At 33.8% G+C, this 21,972-nt stretch overlaps 1 protein-coding gene across 1 annotated transcript in view; it reads right to left on the bottom strand.

Moving 5' to 3' along the window:
* The window catches only part of MRPS35 (mitochondrial ribosomal protein S35), a 41,778-nt gene that overhangs the window by 5,865 nt on the left and 13,941 nt on the right, over nt 1-21,972 (bottom strand). Inside the window, exons 5-7 of the mRNA NM_001284487.1 lie at nt 21,681-21,820; nt 15,167-15,276; nt 13,069-13,138 (exon numbers count right to left, since the gene is read on the bottom strand). Coding sequence (NP_001271416.1) covers nt 13,069-13,138; nt 15,167-15,276; nt 21,681-21,820 — 320 coding nt within the window. The remainder of the gene's footprint in view (nt 1-13,068; nt 13,139-15,166; nt 15,277-21,680; nt 21,821-21,972) is intronic.

Below are 21,972 nucleotides of genomic sequence, written 5' to 3'. Positions count from 1 at the left end.
CTCTTCAGCAGAATGTGGAAGCTGCTCACCAAGTTCTCAATCAAAAGCCTCGAAGATAAGGTTATGCCTAAGGAAAAGGGGCAAATCAGAGCTGGACTAAATCTTACAAAAACTGCAGCCCAGCCCTGGTCTATATAAATCATGATTGGATTAAAATGTTAAATTCCTGATCCTCTCTACCTAAGAGAAAAAAGGAAATTCTTTCTGATGGATGATAGTAATTAAAGCTTCAATGAGTCTTTTATACATAATATCTAGCATGCAAGGAAGTTCCTAGACATTTGAAACATTTAAAGAGAAGAAAAATGTAATTAATAACCAAGAGAAAACAAACAATAGAAGCAGAACTCCTGATGATCCACATAATGGAGTTAGCAGACAAGAACTTTACAATAACTAAGAATAAATGTGTTAAAAAAAAAAAAGAGGAAAAGATAACCAACATGAATTAACAAAGAATTTCAACAAGAATTGGTAACAATAAGGAATCAGCAATTAAGTGAACATCTTGAACTGAAAAACACAATAGCTACAATTAATAATTAAATGGAGTTAAAAGCAGTCTAGATACAGCAGATATCACAATTAGTGAATGCAAAAACAGAACACAAAACTATATTGTTATATATATCAGATCTGTACTATGGGATTGTAACTATGAGCTTCTGAAATCCTTTTTATATTTTACTAATTAACTCCAAGATCCCCAGAGATTCTACTTAACAGTTTCAACAAATCTAAAACTGGGAGGACAACTCTTACATATTTTTTTTTTACAGACTGAATGCTTGTATCCCCTTCTACCCCACATTCTTGTTGGAATGAACTCCCAAAGTGGTGGTATTGGAGGTAGGTCTTTGGGAGATATTTAGGTCATGAGGTGGAGCCTTCATGAATGAGATTAATACCCTTATAAAAGGGATTCCAGAGAAAGCCCTTGCCCCTTCTACCACATGAGGACACAGCAAGACAGTTGTTTATGAACAGGAAGTAAGCCCTCATTAGACCCCAAATTGGCCAATGCCCTGATCTCAGATATCTCAGCCTTCAGAAAAGCAAGAAACAAATTTCTGTTGTTTATAAACAGACCAGTCCATGGTACTGTGTTATAGCAGCCTAAATGGAATAAGACAATGTCTCATACAAATAAAAATTAAAACTTTTAAGTTTGCAACAACAGATTTTGGGAAATTTAGTCTGGATCAGTGTTTCTTAAATAAGCTTATTTATTTAAAAACCTATAATTTTCACTACCAAAAACAATTTTTCTATAACTTCTAACTTAAAAAACCTATGGTGCTAAATTCACAAGAGAAATAAGTAGATACCATGTACTTCCTGGTAGAAGAATACAATACTAATTATGCAGTAGTTAAAAAAATCAAAATAGAATTTGATTAAGCCTCTAGATCCAACTATCAATTTAAAAAATTACAATATGGTGATATAATCAGTAAAATTCAAGTGATGGGAAAGCCGACAGCAAACGAAAAAACAAAAAAAAAAAGTATTTATTCAACAAATAAACTGCAAGAAAAGAGCTCACTAGAAAAGAAAGCTCCGTTTTGGTTTGTGACTTCCCCCAGGCACTCTTTCAAAAAACATTTACTGAGAGCCTACTATGTACTAGGCAGTACTAGGAGAAGCAGGATGTCTCTAGCACCCTTGCTAAAACCCGGTTTGATACCCAAGTATTTTAGAAAAATGGTACATATGCTTGCTCATATTAGGCATCTGCTGAAACTCCCAGTCAGGTGAAATAAAGGACAGGGCTGGCAAAACAAAACAAAACAAAACAAAACACATTATTCAAATGCAATAATACTGACATCGGAACAAAATCCAATTTTGTTATTAATAAGTAATCATTTTTAAAGAAAATTCTCAGTGCCGAGCACAGAACCTAACTAGGGGCTGGATCATATGACCCAAGATCATGACCTGAGTGAAAATCTGATGTTCAACTGACAAAGCTACCCAGGCACTCCTAAGCTAATCATCTTTTATGAGGCTAAATACATTTTGTTTTTGTGATTTAAAGGAGTCTATTACAGAAAATTTCAAACACATACAAAAGTAAAGATAACAGCACTATGTAAACTCTCATGAACCCACCAACTGGTTTCAACAACCAAGTCACAGCAATCTAGGTTCCATATAGGTCTCCATCCACTGCGCCCTTACCATGCCATCACTGAATTATTATGGAGGTAATTCCAGACTTTGTATCATTTTATCCATAATACATTGGTATTTTTCTTTTTTTTTTTTTTTAAAAAGGGGTTTTTTAAAAACTCATAACCACAGTAATATTATCATGATGCTTTGATTCATGAGTGTCTGATCTAGGTCAGTTCATTCGTTCATTCAATTCACCCACTCTATCAATGGGCAATTCCTTATGTGCAGATTATTGGCTCCTGACAATGTTTCCACTGAGAAGCAGAGCCCCTTCCTTATAGCTTGCATACAAAGAGAATTAAATTTAGTTTAGTTTTATTAGTTTTGTTCCCTCTCCCTGGGGATGACTAGTACTATAAATTCTGAAATAGTCAAGGTCATGCTTTCTGACATATAGACTGGAGGAGAGGAAATCAGTCTTCAGAGAGAAAAGAATAAGAGTCCAAACATAAAAGACAGCCTTCACACTGTCCTCGTTTCTGTTCCTGCCCATTCCTGAAATCTTTTAGCATTCCTTGCCCTTGTATCTTCTGCTCAGGCTAGCCTGAGTAAGTTTCTAGGACTTTCAACAACGGGTTTCAAATAATACAGGGTGCTTAGGAGAGAGGCCTGAGGATAAGTTTAGAGTTGTCGGCATATACAAACAAGGTAATTTACATCATTCGGAAAAATGTGAAGAAAAAAGAAGGCAAGGACAAAATTTGGGAAACAATTATATTTAACTGATTTAGACTGAAACATAGAACAGATGTTTCCAATAACATGACACGTTACAGTTAGAAATTTTAGAGTTAAAGTGGCTCAGTATTTTTTTTTAATAAATATGCAGTATCCTTATGTTATACCTAAAAATAGCAATTCTGAAATAAGATTTTTACATTTATGTGACTTTAGATGGCCTTTTGGGAATAGGTTTAAAAAAAAAACAAATATTTTTAACTTCAATGTCTTTATGCAAGAAGTTCAATGTTATATTAAAGGGCCTCTAAAAATATAAGGTTAATACCAGAGGGATAATAATCAAGAATTGAATTCTGATGGAATATTCAAAGGAAAAAATCATCTATAATTCTACAAAATTACATCAAACAAAAAAACAAGAAACTAATCAATACTGGTGACACTTGGTACATGTCCTAGATCTATTTTTAAAAACGCTGTTATGATTAAATTTTACTTACAACTTTGCACCCTATCTTATAATTTGCTGATGAAGTTTAGCTTCTAAAATCATACCCAGAATTGAAGTACACAGGTGTTTCAGAGTTTCTTTTTTTGAAGTGTAGCTAGAATGTATTAATTTTAAAGTATAAATAACAGCAAATTCAAATTACTGGATAGTAATTAAAAATACCACTAAGCTCAAATTGATGACCATTTAGGCAAAGAGTCTGATTAACCTATAGATTCCTATTTTAATACTTCAGCCAGTAAACATTTATAATTTTACCATTTAATTTGTAAATGTATGTATATAATATATAAATATATATACATCTATAATATATAAATATCTGAGCTCTCTTTTCCTCCCTGCCTACAATAAAAGAACCCGTTCTGACTACAACCCTAGAGGAAGCACTCTTCCATTCCACATGATCTGTTCTCTTTTCCACAAGTGGCTCAATTGTTCATTCACTCAATAAATGTTTATTGCACAACTACTGTGCCAGGCACGCACTGTGCTGTTCCGGAACTGCTAGTCTAGTAGGCAACCTAGAGTTGAGTAGGAGCCAGTCAGATGGAAGACTGTGATCCCAGCAGAGAAAATAGCATCCACAGAGGCTGGAGGTAGGAAGGAGCCCAGTACATTAGGGAAACTGAATGAAGGCCAAGGTGAGGAAAGCAGCATGGATGAGTCTGTACAGCTATTAGAATACTTACTTTAGAATACTTTTTTATGTCAACGCCTTACTTACATTAATTCACTTAACTTCCACAACTCTATGAGGTAGTACTATCACTATCTGTTTTACAGGCCAAAAAAACTGAAGCCCAGAGCAGTTAAATAATTTTCCCAAATCATATTACTTTTTAGTAGTAGAACATGTTCCAAGGAACACAGAAACATGGCAAAAAAGAATATAATGAACAAAATAATTTAATTGAATCTATCACCTTTTTCCCTTTGTAAGCATAAATACAATACAAAGAAAAACACTGCATTCATGCAATGTTTAGTGTATTCTGAAGTAGCAGAAGGCAAAGAAATATCTGTTCCACTGAACACACAAAGTTGCCACCTTCTACCATCTTATTTACAGCTCCCTTTGCCTAGAACATGAATCATAGTAATATTCCACTTCCCATGATTACAAGTAAGGCATTGTGCATGAGGGAAAACAGTTTAACCATTAGAAAAAAATCCAAGTTATTGGAAAATCATAAAAAATAAGAGGTAAATATCCATAATGGATAAAAAAAAACTGTCAATTCTTTTAGTTATCACAACCAAATGTTTAACTGAATATGTCAAAGAACTCAATTTAATTCAGATTGGTTTTTAAAAATTTACTGTTGTTTTGCCAGACATTGTAGTAGGGGTTGGGAATACAAAGATAAATGAAATGAGCAGTCCTCAGTGATCTCACAATATAATGGGTTCAGCCAGACATGTACATGGGCCATTACCATAAAAGTAATAAGAGGAATGCTAATAGAAGGAGGGGAAAAGAATGCACAGATAACTTCTAAGACAGGTTACATCTGAAGTGTATTAAAAGATTCATATGAGGGGTGCCTGGGTGGCTCAGTCGGTTAAGCATCTGCCTCCAGCTGAGGTCACGATACCAGGTTCCTGGTATGGAGCCTCACATCAGGCTCCCTGCTCAGAAGGGAACCTGCTTCTCCCTATCCCTCCTGCTCTCCCTCTCACTCTCTCTCTCTGTCAAATAAATAAATAAAATTTTAAAAGATTCATATGAATTTGCAAAGCTAATCAATTTTAAAAAAGGGATTAAAAGTTGAAAGAACAGCATATGCAAAGTTATAAAAGAATACTTTATGTTCATTATGGCTGAGAGAATATATAACCTACATTTCCTGAGTAACTGGTAATGAGGTGGCAAACTGCTGTGAATAGACTCAGTAGTTTAGATTTTATCCTGGGTAATAGGGAACCACTCACTGAAGGACTTTATAAAGGACTATGACACAACAGACTTGCTTTTTAGAAACAATTACTCTAACAGCAATCTGGAAGATAGATGAGATGGGAAAATCAAAGTAAACTTTTATTACAGTTAAAAGATGATGAAGACTCATATTAGGGTGGCAGCAGTAGGGATCAAGAGGAGAAAATAGTTTTAATAGATGTAATAGGACATCGTGCCTGAAGGCAAAGAGATAAAGGAAGTGTCACCTTCATCGTACCATCATTCCACCCAAGAATCTAGAACAGGTACCTACTGCCTAATAATACATCAAGTCAAAAAAAGTCTGTGTATCATGGATTTTCTTGCCCCTCTCATTCTAATTCTCATCCTACACCTTAGCTCTGATACTAGATACATATACAAAAATCATCTTAAAAGAGATATACCAGCCTTCTAATTAGTTTATTAATAGGACTCAAAGATTGGAAAATTTATTCACAATCAGAACTTACATCAGACTCACTTGTGAAGCCTTTAAAACGAAACCTTCTTGAGTCTCACCACTACAGATTTTAATTTTGTAGAGTTCTTACATCTGTAGTTTAAAAAAGCTTCCAGGTGAGTCTAATGCAACCCTCAGCCGAAAACAGGTTATTAAGATAAATTTTCAATTGTCAACTGTTCAGTCTGAGAAGACAGTAAACTAGCAGCTAAAGTTCGGGTTTGATTTCATCTCTCTTTTTTAATGAATGAATGAATGAATTTATTTATGAGAGAGAGAGAGAGGGAGGGAGGGAGGGAGGGAGGGAAGGAGGGAGGGAGAGACAGAGAGTGCAAGCAGCATAGAGGCAAGGGAGGGAGGGAGAAGCAGGCTCCCCACAGAGCAGGGAGTCCGATGCAATTCAGGGCTGGGTTCCAGGATTATGGGATCATGACCTGAGCCAAAAAGCAGATGCTTAACCGAATGAGCCATCCAGGCACCCCTTGATTTCATCTCTTATTTCATAATCTTTTTAATGTAATTCAAAAGTTGAACATTAAATAATATGATACCACAGGAGAAATATGAAACTTTGAAGCTGCAGTTCAAGTCTTGAGTCCCTCTGCTAAAAAACTCGGTAACCTTGAGCAAAGTACATATCTCTCCTCTAAATCTTAATTTCTAAACTTATGTCATGAAGAGGTTCTAACAGTTAAATTTGACTCCTGATCTTCAAAGTTAGCACTAATTTAAAATGAGTGGACTCACTAAATGCTTTTGTGTTAAGAAAAAAGATAGTATTTTAAAGCACTTTTTAAAAATGGGAGCTCCTCTCACCCCTCATTCCCTTTTCAAGTACAGCACAGAGGTAAAAAAACAAAGAGACACATGTGACTTTCAGGGCAACACTAAACACTTACTTTAAAACAAAGGCCAAGCGTGGCTGGTTCAGTCAGTTAAGCATCCTACTCTTTATTTCTGCTCAGGTCACGATCTCAGGGTTGTAAGATCAAGCCCCACCTGTGGCTTGGCACTGGACATGGAGCCTGCTTACCTCTCTCTCCCTCTGCCTCTCCACTGCCTCTCTAAAAAAAAAATAGTAATAATAAAACAAGACAAAAGCCAGCTATTTGCCTGTAATCAAGGAAAAGGTAGCAAGTGAGCACATGTTACTGTTACTGGTCTACTACAAATGCTCAAACTTATCATGGAAATTCAATTAAAGTGTTTATTTTTTCTTTAATAAACACTTTAAAATTAGTTTATGCATAATTAGATTACATAGTAGTTTATGCATGAATACATTTCACATTAAAGAGATGTACCCTGTTAGGAGCAGCCATTATTTTTCTAGAATATAGAGGATATTAACATTGTGAAATATAAATTAGCATCGAAATAAACTCATAGAAGCAAACTTTGTAGAGAATTTCCAAAACAATTAAGATTAAGAATACTTTTTAAGTATTTGATAAAACATAACCAAATGAAAAACCTAATATATACATAACTCAAATCATACATCCATGAAAATTAAGTATTCAAACTGTTGCAAAGATATTTCTTATAAATTGGGCACAATTATGATATTCATTAAGTTTTATTAATGAATCATTATTAATCTACACCAGTAAGCTAATTATTGCTAACATCCAACAAGTATCCTACATTTTATATTACTAAAAAGGGGGTTTGTTACTTTGTCTTACTTTTGAAGATGAAAACCTACTTCAAAACTCTATGGAAATCTAAAAGAATGGAGAGCTGTTATTAAATACTTAGTGTTCTTACCTAGCATTGACCTAGATACTCTGAAGAACAAAATACAGTAAGACTGGATACATGCTATTAAGGACCTTAGGATTAGTTAGACAAAACATACATGGAGCAACAGAAACATACATGGAAAACAGTCCATGGCACAACTGTCTGTAGTCAAGGGCCCTAGTAACCAATATAGAAGATAAGACAGTGTAACTTGCTACATATGCAAAGGAGTTACACAAAGAATAAGAGGCTCAAATACATCTGATGAGTTAATATCCAAAATATATAAAGAACTCATAACAATTCAAGTAAAAAAAATACAATTTAAAATTGAGAAAATCTGAATAGCCATTTTTCCAAAGACATACAGATAGATGGTCAACAGACACATGAAAAGAAAAGATGCTCCATATCAGTCATCAGGGAAATGTAAATCAAAAGCACCATGAGAGAACACCTCACACTTGTTAAAATAGTTATCATCAAAAAGACAAAAAACAACAAGTATGAGTAAAGATATTGAGAAAAGGGAACCATCCTGCACTGTTGGTGGGAATGTAAATTGGTACAGCCACTGTGGAAAACAGTATGGAAGCTCCTCAAGAAATTAAAAATAGAACTATCATAAGATCCAGCAATTCTACTTCTGGGTATTTATCCAAAGAAAACGAAACATTAATTTGAAAAGATATCTGCACCCTCAGGTTCAATGCAACATTATTTACAACAGCCAAGACACAGAAACAACCAAGGTGTGCGCTGATGGATAAATGGATAAAGAGTTACGTGTGTGTATGTGCGCACGTGCGCATGCTTAAACATACATACACATACACTACAGCATATTTTTCAGCCATAAAAAAGAGGGAATTCTTGCCATCTGTGACAACATGAATGAACCTTGAAGGCATTATGCTAAGTGAAAAAAGTCAGAGAAAGATTAAGTACCATATGATCTCACTTATATGTGGAATCTAAAAACCTTCAACTCATAGAAATAGAGAACAAATGGGTGGTAAGCAGAAGCTGGGGGTGGGCAAAATGAGTGAAGATGGTCAAAAGGTACAAACTTCCCATTATATAGTGAATCATGGGAATGTCATATACAGCATGGTGACTAGTCAATAATACTGTACTATATATTTGAAAGCTGCTAGGAGAATAAATTTCACAAGTTCTCATCACAAGAAAAAAAATTGTGTAATTCTGTGTAGTGATTTAACTAGACACATTGTGATCATTTCAGTATATATACATATACACTGAAGCATTATGCTGCATACCCGAAACTAATATAATGTTATGCATCAACTATACCACAAAAAATAGACTCAAAGCAGGTATCAATTAAAGCCTTGAAGGACATATAAGAAATAAATAGACAAAATTAAATTGTAAACTATACAACACTTTTGTAATATTTATTATTAAACCTTACTTGCTTCTACTAGTGTTTCTCAATGGAAAAGACAAAGTTTTCCTCCTTATATGTTGATCCCCATATGCAATACCACCAAGCGAGTGACAGGCAACCAGTAAACATTCATCCGTCAATAAAGAGTTCGTTTTAACAAAAGCACACTTGACATTTGCCATATGGACTATTCCATAAACATTAAACTTTTTTAAAAAGAGGCACCTTTTCAAACAAATGGCAAAATGCTACCGCAGCTCAATTTTGCCCACGGGATACACATCTCCACTCTGTACAGCTATACAACCTGTTTACAGTCTGGCTCTGGCTTATTTTTCTAGTCTCACCTCCTTACCTCTGCCCGGAGTCTTCTTCCCTGGCCACACCAAACCTCTGCCTGCCCTCTACAACCACAAGGCCACAGAGTCCTTCACCCATGTCTCTACTGCACACTTCTACTTATCTTCCAAAACCAGTCACCGTTTCTTGTGAGAAATTACTCCTTGCCAGTGCCTCTCACAGCACTGTGTTCCTACCTCTACTAGCGAGTGAAACAGACTATATTAGGACCATTGGTTCTCTCCAGAAATAAAGGTCCCTCAAGGCAAAGCCTCTTTCATTTTCACAGTCTGATCAATACCTAATACTGTACTTTGTACACAAGAACAAAACCGTTGTTGAACAGAGGAAAGAGTAAACATTACAAACATCATTCAAGTGTTCTCCTTTATAATCTAGAAATGTATGTGTACATGAGCCCACACAATCACAATGAACAGCGATCATGGAGCTGCAAAAGGACTCTTCATTTTTATCAGATATGTTTGTGATTCGGTCCCCTTTAAAACTGAATTTTTACTGAGTGTGAAATGATCCAACTTAGAGGTTTTTGCTACATGACTTTTCAGAACCAATTTATTACAAAGCCAGATGTACTTTTGACTGGCAATAAGACTATCATGAAATCCAAATAAGACAGTCAAAAATTCGGATTTAAAAAATAACTATTACTAATTAAATATCAAAATCATTCAAGAACCCTTGGAATTTCATTTTCTAAAGTAAGTGCTTTTGTTCTTCCCCCAGTGTCTATCTTTTGTGCAAATCACTTTGCAAAATATTTCATATGATCATTTCTTAACCAAATTGCTTGTGGAATATTTAAAGAACATCATGCAATAAAGTTAACATTTAGGAAGTTTTGTTATTATCAGTCATGTCAGAATGTTGAGGATATCTGTTCTAAAAATTCAAATAAAAGAGGGCACAGATCTGATTACCTATATAAAATCTGTCAAGTTAAATGTAAGCTATATACAGAATTGCAAATAAATTTCAAGTCCTAAGATAAATCATCTTCCTTTTAGTATTAACAATATTAATAGCCAATATTTACTGAGACCCCACTACCTACCAGACATATCATGCAAGTTCTCCCTATCTATCCAAAAACCCTTAGAAGAAACCCGAACCTCAGGGGCCAAATGGCTGGCCAAGGCTACACAAGTAAGAAGTAACAGAATTCAAATCCAGGTCTGTATAGTTCCAAAGGATAAAACTTAACTCACTCCCATGCTAACAATGTGTCATACTGAAATACTAAAACAAATTTCTACAACTCTTTGCTTCTTTGAACTGCCAAAGGTAAATGGTTTAATCCTCTGGTCTCTTACCACCTCCTCGCAGTGCCATAACCTTTCCTCAACTCACTGCTAAGCCTCCATGCTTGAAGTCCATGGTATGTGAAATCTATGCTTTTTGAAGTCTACTTTGATACTTCCAAAGTTAAACTGTTTTGAACAGCATACAATAGTAATTTCCTTATTCTGAGGTTTAGAGGAACAAGTTTTCATACAAGTTTCCGAACTGTGTGCTACATAAAACTACCAACTATTTCCCCCTCAATACTTGGAGGTAACCTTCACAGAAACATTAAAAAGCCAGAAAATTAAGAGCAGCTTACCTTTCAGGTTTTAAATGTTCTGAAACTAGTTAAAAAATAAAGGAATGGATTAAAAGGGGGTTTTCTAAATATTTGATTAAATACCAGGTGGTAGCATCAATTTCAAGTCTGAATTCCATGCTGATGAAGGAAAAAAGAACTTCAATAAAAATTCTGTTCCACCAGCTTTGCAAAATTTCACAGCTCATCTGCATTCTCTTAAAGCTTCTTCACTGATGGTACTTATTTACAAAGAATCAAGTGCCAAGTTTAATATAGAAATTCTTTAATTATATCTGTTCAGGACAGATGTATGTGGCTACTTATTCTGGCATCAAAGTAATTAGCATTAAAGATCAAACGCTACTAGCATGAATACAGAATACAAAATGTTTGGATTCTATGTCATGGAACCACAGAAAGAATCCAGTAAGTCAACTTTCACTGAATTTATTTATGCCTGTCATTTCCTTTGGGGCAAATTCATTTTACAGGCTGCTGGCAAGAGAGATTCAAAACTGGTTGGCTTTTATTGTTTGGTATTAACTCTTTAACGATCAACAATACGGCTGTAGCTAATTCAGCCATGTTGCCGGTTCAAAAGAAAACTTAATTACATTAAGCCAAAGGTATTTATAAAATCAACTGACAGGAAAGAGAGATTAATTGCTATTATGATATTGTTCCTGAAGCCAGGAACTAGAAAATCCAGATGAATTATGATAATTAGAACACCTCGGAAGAAGAGAAAAGCTATCAGGTACTTTTTGTTCTTTACTAACTTGGCAACAAAATTTTCTTTTATTTTCTTTTTCACTTATGTTCTTATGCTATGGTTTTATTGTTACTATGAAGGAAATGCTGTAAGCAGTTCAGAAAATGGTTACATGTGTTCACAGAATTACAATATCTCAGGGATGGCAGAAGATTCCCAAGAGTATCTAATCCAACTATCTATCTAAGGAGAGTGAAACTTTCACCACTATATCCCCACTAAGTAGCCAACGGATGGAATATTTTTTACCTATTAAAAGTAGCCCACTCCATCTTTAAATGACTTTCTTAGAAAGTTTGTACTCAGTGAAAAAGTCTGTTTCCCTATTGTTTCTACCTTGTTGTATCCCTAAAAGACATGAAAAACAAATTCAACCCTTCTTTCATTCTTTCACATGACGTCTTTCGAGTATCTAAAGAGTGACTCTCTCCAGCTGTCTCCATTCCTTCAAATGTTCCTAATAGAAAATGCTATTGAATCCCATGTCTATTAGGCAAGCTGCAAAAAAATTTAATTTGTATGCATATTTAAAGTTACTTTAATTTTTAACAAAAATACTTAAAACCCGAGCGAGTTACCCAAACATATTAGATACTAACCTTAAATTAGGTAAGGTGATGCTCAAGCATAAGAAAAACTTCCTTACAAATAAATGTATATGCTTACATTAATTATAAACTCAATAAATACAGTCAGATACAAGGCTATTTTTAATACTATCGGGACACCGAAGTGGCTCAGGGGTTGAGTGTCTGCCTTTGGCTCGGAGCGTGATCCCGGGGTGCCGGGATCAAGTCCCACAACAGGCTCCCCGGCTCTGCCTGTGTTTCTGCCTCTCTCTCTGTGTCTATCATGAATAAATAAATAAAATCTTAAAAAAAAAAAAAGACTATTTTTAATACTATTTAAATAATTAATTGCCCCTACCTGTCCCTAGTGTATGCCAGTGAAATATTCATACAAAAGGCTATGCATTAACTAAAAACTTTAATAAATATTTAAAATGCCTTTCTATAAAATTTTGGGGCTTTGTTATGTAGTTTATTTCAACAGTAGGATGAGTTATAAATTCTCAAGTTATACATATGATTTCCCTTCCATAACTTTGATAACTTTCAGCCAAAGTCAAACAAAAGAAAAAATAAAAATTTTAAATCTTCCAACTAAAGACAGAAACTCTGAATTTTAAAGGCATTTAGTCATCTGATTTCTGTAAGGTCCTGAGATGTACTGCGTAATCTATTTGAAGGTTCTCACTTTCAATGTCACTAGAAGTTATTTTTAACATTTCATAAATCCTTAGTTCAGTGGTTCATTAAACCAATTGAGTACTTGCCACAGGCTATTTTGAAATGTTAACACCATCTAAATTACACTGACAAAATTATTAAACATTCACACACAATCACTTACCCAAGACTCATGGTATAAAACTGTTAGCAGATACATTGCATAATCATAATTCTGTCTCTTTAAAGGGCATCTGTAACAGAAAGAGAGGGAGGAAGTCAAAATTTCAAAAATTCAGTATATAAAATAATATGCAAAATACACAAATATTAAATACAAGGGATAACTTATATTCAGATATTACCTCTCAACAGGGAATATCCTACCTTTAGGAAAATTCTGTTCTTGGAATAAGAATAGTCTATGTCAGTCACTACTTAAGGTTACTGAAAACTGGTGTCACTTTATTTTGTATGTATTTATTTTTACTTCTCTTCACTTTCATCACTAATGGCGTTGTTTGTATCTGATAACAGTTTTACACTATTTTTAATATGACTTTGTCCAATCAACGTGCCTTTCACAGTCTCAGGGTTAAGAGTCTGCTGGACACTGTGAGCATTATCTATGGGATTCATTTTAAAAACAGGGATAGATTAATGATTGATTTAATCTAAATGTTCATCTTGATTTCTCCAGAGCCAAGTTTTAAAAAAAATGAGCTACACTATTCAATGTTGTATTGCTGTTGTTATATTTAAAATGGAATTATTAATCTAATATTGGGTGAAACTTCTACGTAAATATGAGACAGCAAGTTTAGCTTTTAGATTAATAAAATCATATAGAAATCATTATTTCCAATTTCTCTGAATATAAAATAAAACCATCAATATGACAAATGACTTTAACGGTACTCTGCTTATTCTATACTTAAGTTTAGTAGTCCTTTAAATAGTTGCTGCCATAATACATACACACACTGACACTTGAAAACTTAGGGAAAAAAATCGTTGTCAGATACTTACAGAATTTCAAAGAGCAAACATTTTAAAGGTATTTTTAAAGTTGTACAAGCTAAAAACTATTATATTTTCTAAAGACAATAAAAAAGAATAATACTAATATATTTCAAATCTATTTTTCCTCCATACAGTAATAATCTGAAACCAAGGTTCCCAAACTTTTTCCACCCTCACATTGTTGCCATCACTTACGTATGTCATGCTACTTCTTCCCACCGCTAAGAAGCAGAATATAAAACCAAATCGATATTGATATCTCCAAATGTTTTAAAACTGGAATAGGAAGGGAGAAAAGTTATCTGCCCACTTGCTTTATCTGCCCACCTAAAGGTAGGTCTTTGTATTTTGACATAATTTAGAAACAACCAAAGATAAAATAGAAATTTAAAAAAAAACAAAACAAAACCCATGGCACCTGGGTGGCTCAGTCGATTAAGTGTCCAACTCTTGATTTCAGCTCAGGTCATAATCTCAGAGCTGTGAGATCGAGTCCTTTGTGAGACTCCATGTTGGGCTTGAGGCCTGCTTAAGATTCTCTCTCCCCCTTTCTCTCTGCCCCTCTCTCCCCTCTATAAAAAGAAATAAAATAACCCTTTTGTAAAAATGTACCAATCACTCCTTTTTACCTCAAATGACCTAATTTATAAATTCATGAGGTAAATTTAATACTGCCTTTATGACTGGGTGATGGGCACTGAGGGGGGCACTTGGTGGGATGAGCACTGGGTGTTAAGCTATATGTTGGCAAATTGGAACTCTAATAAAAAAATAAAAAAATACTGCCTTTATGAAGTAAATTCACTAAAATTCTGCTTATTTACAAAATTGCCTAAGTAAATTAAATTTCTGTATTTAATCACTAAACTTTGAACTCTAAGATCTTTGACTTTGTAAAAACCTGTTTAAACCTTAATCACTGGCAAATCATACTTTTGTTTTCTTCTAACATCTTCCCTAAGTCTAATTACACATGGATATCAATACTGAAAAATAACAATAATTTTATTTTTTTTAAATAACAATAATTTAACAAGGCAGTTAGCTTCTCTCCATGTCCATAAAGAGGACAGTAACAGTAGACTAGTGTCACCATATTAAACACATGAATTGGGCAACTTCACTGACCTAATATGTTAATATAATTTGATGTAAAAGGCTACCTTGACTTTTTAATATCATTTCTTAAGAAAAGGACTGTCAGGGGATTAGAAAACAATAAAACAACACAATGACCAATCTGCTGAACCTTTCTTTACCTGTCTGTTGTGATGGTAAGCACATCTGTTGTCTTGCAGTATCGCTCTCCCACAAGTTTAATAAGTTTCTTCTTTGCATGATCATCTAAATTCAAACTAGAAAGTTTAACCTTAAAAATAAAAAGTTATTGGAGAAAACTTACTTCAGATACTTTGTTTAGTGAGAAAAAACCCCCAGTACCAATATTATTTATGTTAACATTAAACAAACCAAAAAGAAACTTGCAACCCTGCACTCTTGTCTATATATAGTTAGTAACTGGCATGCATTATGAAGCCTGATCTTATCCATGGAAAAAAAGAGAGGGGGAGTGAACTGTTTCAAGTTCTTTGAAAGTTCTGGGCATTAGCACCTTTCTGAAAGAACCAATAACAAGTCTCTTAAATACATGAAATTACAGCTTATGAGTAATACAAACAGTATTAAACTCAATTAGTATTAGTAATGCTGGAATATAGGAATAAATGATAAAACAAAAAGGCTTAAAGATATTTTCCACCATGCAATTATGAGACCCATATCATTGCAACTAGTTCAGGGATATTTATTTTAAAAGGTACTGATATCTCATGGAGGCTAGAATATAGCATTCATGAAGATCAAAACATTTGAAATAATTCAGCTCTACATTTCTCAAAATGTTAATACTTGTCTCAGAGACTGCTAAGAAGAATTATTTCTCTAAAAAGTCTATTTCTGTTGAATACATTCAGGAAATGCAGAGTTAAATTGGTTTTTATAGAAGGATTTCTTGGAAGAGCTAATATGCTACGAGCATTCTGAAATTTCAGGATGCAGGATTCTCATGTAACAATTCCCAAATTTATTTGACCTCATATTCTACCTTTTTTCCCCCCCATATTCTACTTTTCAAAGTTCATGGAATTAGTCTTCCTTAAAATATATTTTGGGGAATACTGGATTACATGATCACACTTTTTAATTTGTAGAGAATTATGGCATGGGCTGAAAGTATCTAAAAGATAACTAGGCTTGACACAGGAAAATAGGTCAGATACTAGAACAGTTAAATACGGTAAACCACAGGCTGTTTTCCTATGGACAGCATTAAAAATAAGAAAGATCCATAATTGTATGAAGAAAAAAAGAGGCTAAATAAGATTTTAAAATCACTTCTACTTCTTTCTAGCTTCAATAACTCTGCACTTCCCTCAAGACATAGCATAAGAGCTTATTTATTTTTCATTTTATCCATTAGACTGCAAACCTTTGAGGATAAGAATGGTATCTGTCCTATTTTTGGTGATGGTTTGGCACTTAAAGAGCATGTAACATGTATTTGTTGAATGAACACATAAATGAGAAAAGAAAGGATACATTATTTTTTTAAGCCTTGTGAATTTTTATTTGAACTACAGAAAATATAGCAAATGAATAAATAAAATACACCTTTAAAGAACATATGCAGAAAAATATTGACTATTAAGTATCAACCTAACAGAATGGTCCTAGGTGCAGGCAGTGCAAATTACCACAGTCCTCTGGAAAAAAACGTGTCAACAACCAGGTTATTAGCTTAAGGGATAAAATAAAGAAATTCTACAATAATTCTGATTGTTAACAATAAGAATTATGTACAAGAAAATCATAAAATGAATCTACATTATGATTATAATTATAAAAATATTTGTATATATGCATCCATACAGATAGAGAAAGAATAGTTTTTACATTAGAATAGTGAGAATGGAATGATTTTTTCCTTTTAAAACTCCCTTCATCATGTTCAACAATAAATTCAAAAATTTACCATTTAAAAAATTTAAGTGTTCTAGCTTTATGTAAGTAGTAAAAAAAAAAAAAGCAGCAATGCTGATTATTCTAACTGCTTTAAAACGTACATTCACATTAACATTTTAATGTTCAAAAATTATATAGAGCTTATGCCAGAAACTCATACATATTCTAGAAAGAGCTATGTGGTACACTCACGCCACCTGCTAGCACTCAAAGGCACTGCAAAATTGTAGTCTAACCTGGACTCAGTAGCCTGACTCTGAAGCTGAGTGGCATTCACTATCATTCTTTTTTTTTTTCAAAATTCAAAAGAATCCTTGGATTTTTCTATTTTCAAGTTGCTACATTTTAAGGAATCAATATTGCATTACTAACATTATCCCCAAAGCAATACTGACATTTCAAATCATAGGAGGTCATGGTTATATGTGTGTATTTTCAAATGCCCATATTTAAGAACTATATAAATTGAGAAATGTCTTATTGTGTGAAATATCTTCTCTGTTTAGAAGTGCAGTGCAGTTAAAGAACTTGTAGTTGTATACAAAAGATAAGACCTCAGTTTCATTTATAGATTTTCTACTTTTTTTTTTTGCTAAGTGACTTTAAGCAAATCATTTGATCTTACTGTTTCCTCATTATAAAATAGAATCGACTCACAAGATTTTTGTCAGAAATAAATGAGAATAAACAGAAGAAAGCCTTTTTAAATTCTTACACAAATATGAAGTTGGTTTTTTTTTTTTTTTTTTTTTTTTTTTTTTTTTTATGATAGTCACAGAGAGAGAGAGAGGCAGAGACACAGGCAAAGGGAGAAGCAGGCTCCATGCACTGGGAGCCTGATGTGGGATTCGATCCCGGGTCTCCAGGATCACGCCCTGGGCCAAAGGCAGGCGCCAAACCGCTGCGCCACCCAGGGATCCCCTGAAGTTGTTTTTTTAACTCTGATCTACTTTTATGATTATCAAGAAAAATATGGTATCTTCCTTCTCTAAATTTAAAAATTTGAGTATCTCCTTATATAATACTTTATAATATTTGACTAGCTTAAGTATCACTTTAAACTCGGCCAGAAGGTGCCTGGGTGGTTAAGTATCTGACCCTTGATTTTGGCTCAGCTCATGATATCAGGGTCATGAGATTTAGCCCCATTTTGGGCTCTGCATTGGGCATGGAGCCTGCTTGGGATTTTCTCTCTTCTTCTTCTCTCTCTCCCCCTCTGCCTCCTACCCCTTAAAATAAATAAAAATAAAAAATAACTCATGCCAGAATGCACATGCTTTAGTCCCACTGTTTTACCTGCTTCTACCCTTTAACTACCTGACACCATTCAGGGCACTACCACTGAGCTTTAACAGTCAGTAGGTAGAGTGAAGAGTCCAAGAAAGGCAGACATGAGTCAGGGGAAAAGAACACAAAGAACTGATACGGCAAGATAAAAAAGAGACAAGAGAGGATGGTAGCCTGATACAGTAAGTGGTATCTTGTGGTATACTTAAATATTAAATGTATGGTCTTTGTGATTTAAAATCTTTTCAATCTCTAAACACATAAACATATTGCTATATTTATTCTAGGAAATAAAAAAAAAGCTGACAAGCTTCATAAATTTATTTCATAAAGAAGGCACAATCCTAATACCAAAACCCAGCAAAGAAAAGAAATTACAAATCAAACACTGATATATCCCTGAAAAATTTCTAGAAATTAAAGTTTGTTACCTTATAGTATAAAAATGGTTACAGAGATTGTCAACATATTTTTCCAGTCCACATGGAGTGTACTGATTTAAAATACAGACTACGTGGAGTACAAAAACTAATTTTCTGAGGGTCCTGGAAGGTATCTCAAAAAGGTGGGCAGTCATATTCCAGAATAGATGAATCAAAAATACATTAGTCAGGGCTCCCCGGAGAACAGCTGATTCTAAGATTGGGGTAAGTTATGTGTATTATAAGCCTGGAGCATTTTGTTTTGCCAAAAAATAAAAAACTATCTAAAAAAACAAATGATGGAGCATGGTAGCCAACTAGAAGAGTTACCAATGGCCAAAGCTGGAACAATTTGAGCAACAAAAGTAACAATGTATTATTGTTGGATTATAATCCAAATGCTAATATAAATAATCCATGAGTCCACAATGATATAAACAAATAGTTGAATAAATAAATGGAAGAGAATAGACTAATCACCCATATAGAAGAATTACAAACAATTTATGTGACATTTCTCCCTCAGGGAGGTAGAATATAACTACTAACTCCATTAAGTATGGGCTATGCATAATGACTTCCTTCTAAAGGGTGAAAGAAAAAAGAAAAAAGAAAGAAAAGAAAAAAGAAAAGAAAAGAAAAGAAAGAAAAGAAAAGAAAAGAAAAGAAGAAAAGAAAAGAAAAGAAAAGAAAAGAAGAAAAGAAAAGAAAAGAAAAGAAAAGAAAAGAAAAGAAAAGAAAAGAAAAGAAAGAAAGAAAAGAAAGAAAAGAAAAGAAAAGAAAAGAAAAGAAAAGAAAAGAAAAGAAAAGAAAAGAAAAGAAAAGGAAAAGAAAAGAAAAGAAAAGAAAAGAAAAGAAAAGAAAAGAGAAATAACAAGAGTCCATTTATAGTGAAGAAAACTTGCAAATAGTACCTCAAAGTATTATTTGATGATCAAACCTTCATTATTAGTAACATCATATTAGGAGCCTCTACCCTTGTTATGACGTGATGAAAATGGCACTTTACTGGTGTGGTTTTCCTCCCAAAAATACATACCAGTCTAAACATGAGACGAACATCAAATAAATCTAAAATGCAGTACATTTCATAAAATATGTAATTAGTACTTCTCAAAACTGTCAAGGTCAGCAAAAGCAAGCAAATTCTGAGAAACCCCACAGGCAAGAGGTGCCTAAAGAAATCTGAATAGGGGTACCTGGGTGCCTCAGTGAGTTAAGTGGCTGCCTTTGGCTCAGATCATGAACCTAGGACCCTGGGATAGAACCTGGTGTCAACAGATTCTTTCTCCACGGGGAGCCTATTATCCTCCATCTCCCTCTGCTCCCCCTAACTCACTTTCTTTACTGCACATTCTTCTCTCAAATAAATAAAATCTTTAAAAAAAGAAATCTGAATAAAGAATGAACTTTAATAACTAATGTATCAATATTGACTCATTAGTTGTAATAAATGTATCACAATAAGATGTTAACAACAAAAAAATGTAGTGTGAAAAATAGGGGGATTCTGGGAACTATCCTTGAAACTTTTTTGTAAATCTACAACTTTTTTAGTTAAAAAAAAAAACAAAAAACCATCAACTGCTCCATGACTGCTGTATGAGAAAGACATGCCATATGGATCAAAACTCTTACCAGAGGAAACTAACAGTGGTTTCAAATACATAGAAGCTATCAGAGCAAGTGCAGTGGTATGTAGTAGTATGGTCCTAATGAGTAAGAGCAGGGATTTAATGTTTCTCCAAAGCAGCATGAGATTAGGACAAACGATCCTAAATAAAATGCTAACAAAGCAAATCCACAGTAAAGTAAAAAAGTTATGTACTACAAAATAATCAAGGTTCAGAAATGCTTCAATATTTGAAAACCTAACAATATAATTTATTACAATAAGTCAAAGGCGATCATTTCAAAAATGCTATAAGAATAAGACACATCATTAACATAATAGATGCTATTATCTCATACTGAAATCCAATTTATACTTAGAGGCTAAAAACCAGACGCACACCCACTGACATACAAAACAGCTAAAGAGACTACATAAACATTGTTTTAGAAACTTCATCTAATGTAAAATACTAAAAGAAATAAACAAGCTATAGATATTTAAAAAGAGGAATTATAACCACTATTATTTATCATTTATTTCCTAGGAAATCTCTGAAAGAGTGAACTAAAAGCCATAGCTTTCAGATCTTGGTTTCTTATATATCAATATCCACCCCTCCTCAAACACTGCCTTCGTACAGAACAGACCCTGATTTACATGTTTTTCTATGCAGCCATTAAAAATATTAAATAGGGGCACCAGGCTAGCTCAGTCAGTAGAACATGTGATTCTTGGTCTTGGGGCTGTGAGTTCAAATCCTATGTTGGATATGGAGATTACTTAAAAATAGTAACAAAAACAATATTAAGGAGTGACAACTGTATAGTGACAGATGATAACTACACTTATATAGTGAATATTCTGTAACATACATAATTGTCACTAGATTGTACCCCTCAGACTAATATGGTAATGTATGTCAATTATATTCAATAAAAAAATTTAAAAATGTTTAATAACTTTGGAAAATTTTAATCCACATTGTTAAATAAAAAAGATAACTAATCAAATACAGTATCATCCTATATTAATAGGCTGTCTATATATGTACTAAAATGAACTTCAGGAGTCAACAGTGCTTATTTGTGAGTGGCAAAATTATAGGCAATTATATTTTATACCTTAAAACTTTCATATTTCCCAAATTTTCTATAATGACTTTTATATTCACACATACAAAATGCTATTTTTAAATAATGTTTTATAATAATTCTTTTATTATTATTATTTTTTAAGATTTTATTTATTTATTCATGAGAGACACAGAGGGGCAGAGACATAGGCAGAAGGAGAAACAGGCTCCTCGCAGGGAGCCTGATGTGGGACTCGATCTCCAGACCTGGGATCATGCCCTGAGCCAAAGGCAGATGCTCAACCACTGAGCCACCCAGGCACCCCAATTCTTATTTTTTTAAAAATATTTCTTACCCTTAAGGTTACTACTCGTGCTTTGGGGTTTCGAATAGATGGTCCTGCTGAAACATAATCAGCTGTGTCAATTTCAATGGGAAAATGCTTCTCGCATTTCTCATCACTGTCCAGCGCAGCTGGCCACTCAGTGCAGAAATCTAAGAATTAAAAAAAATTATCTCAAGTATAGTTCTGCCAAGGAAATTCTCATCGCAATATGTGCTAACAGACAAAATCAAATTATTGAGGGAGATGACGCTCGAGTTACATGAAATCAAAGAACAAATTCTCAATTTTGTACTTTAAACAC

The sequence above is a fragment of the Canis lupus genome, chromosome 27 (assembly GCF_011100685.1).
Source record: "Canis lupus familiaris isolate Mischka breed German Shepherd chromosome 27, alternate assembly UU_Cfam_GSD_1.0, whole genome shotgun sequence".
Taxonomy (NCBI): domain Eukaryota; kingdom Metazoa; phylum Chordata; class Mammalia; order Carnivora; family Canidae; genus Canis; species Canis lupus.
The sequence above is the reverse complement of the archived record's forward strand: the minus strand, read 5'-3'. Positions and strand labels throughout refer to the sequence as shown.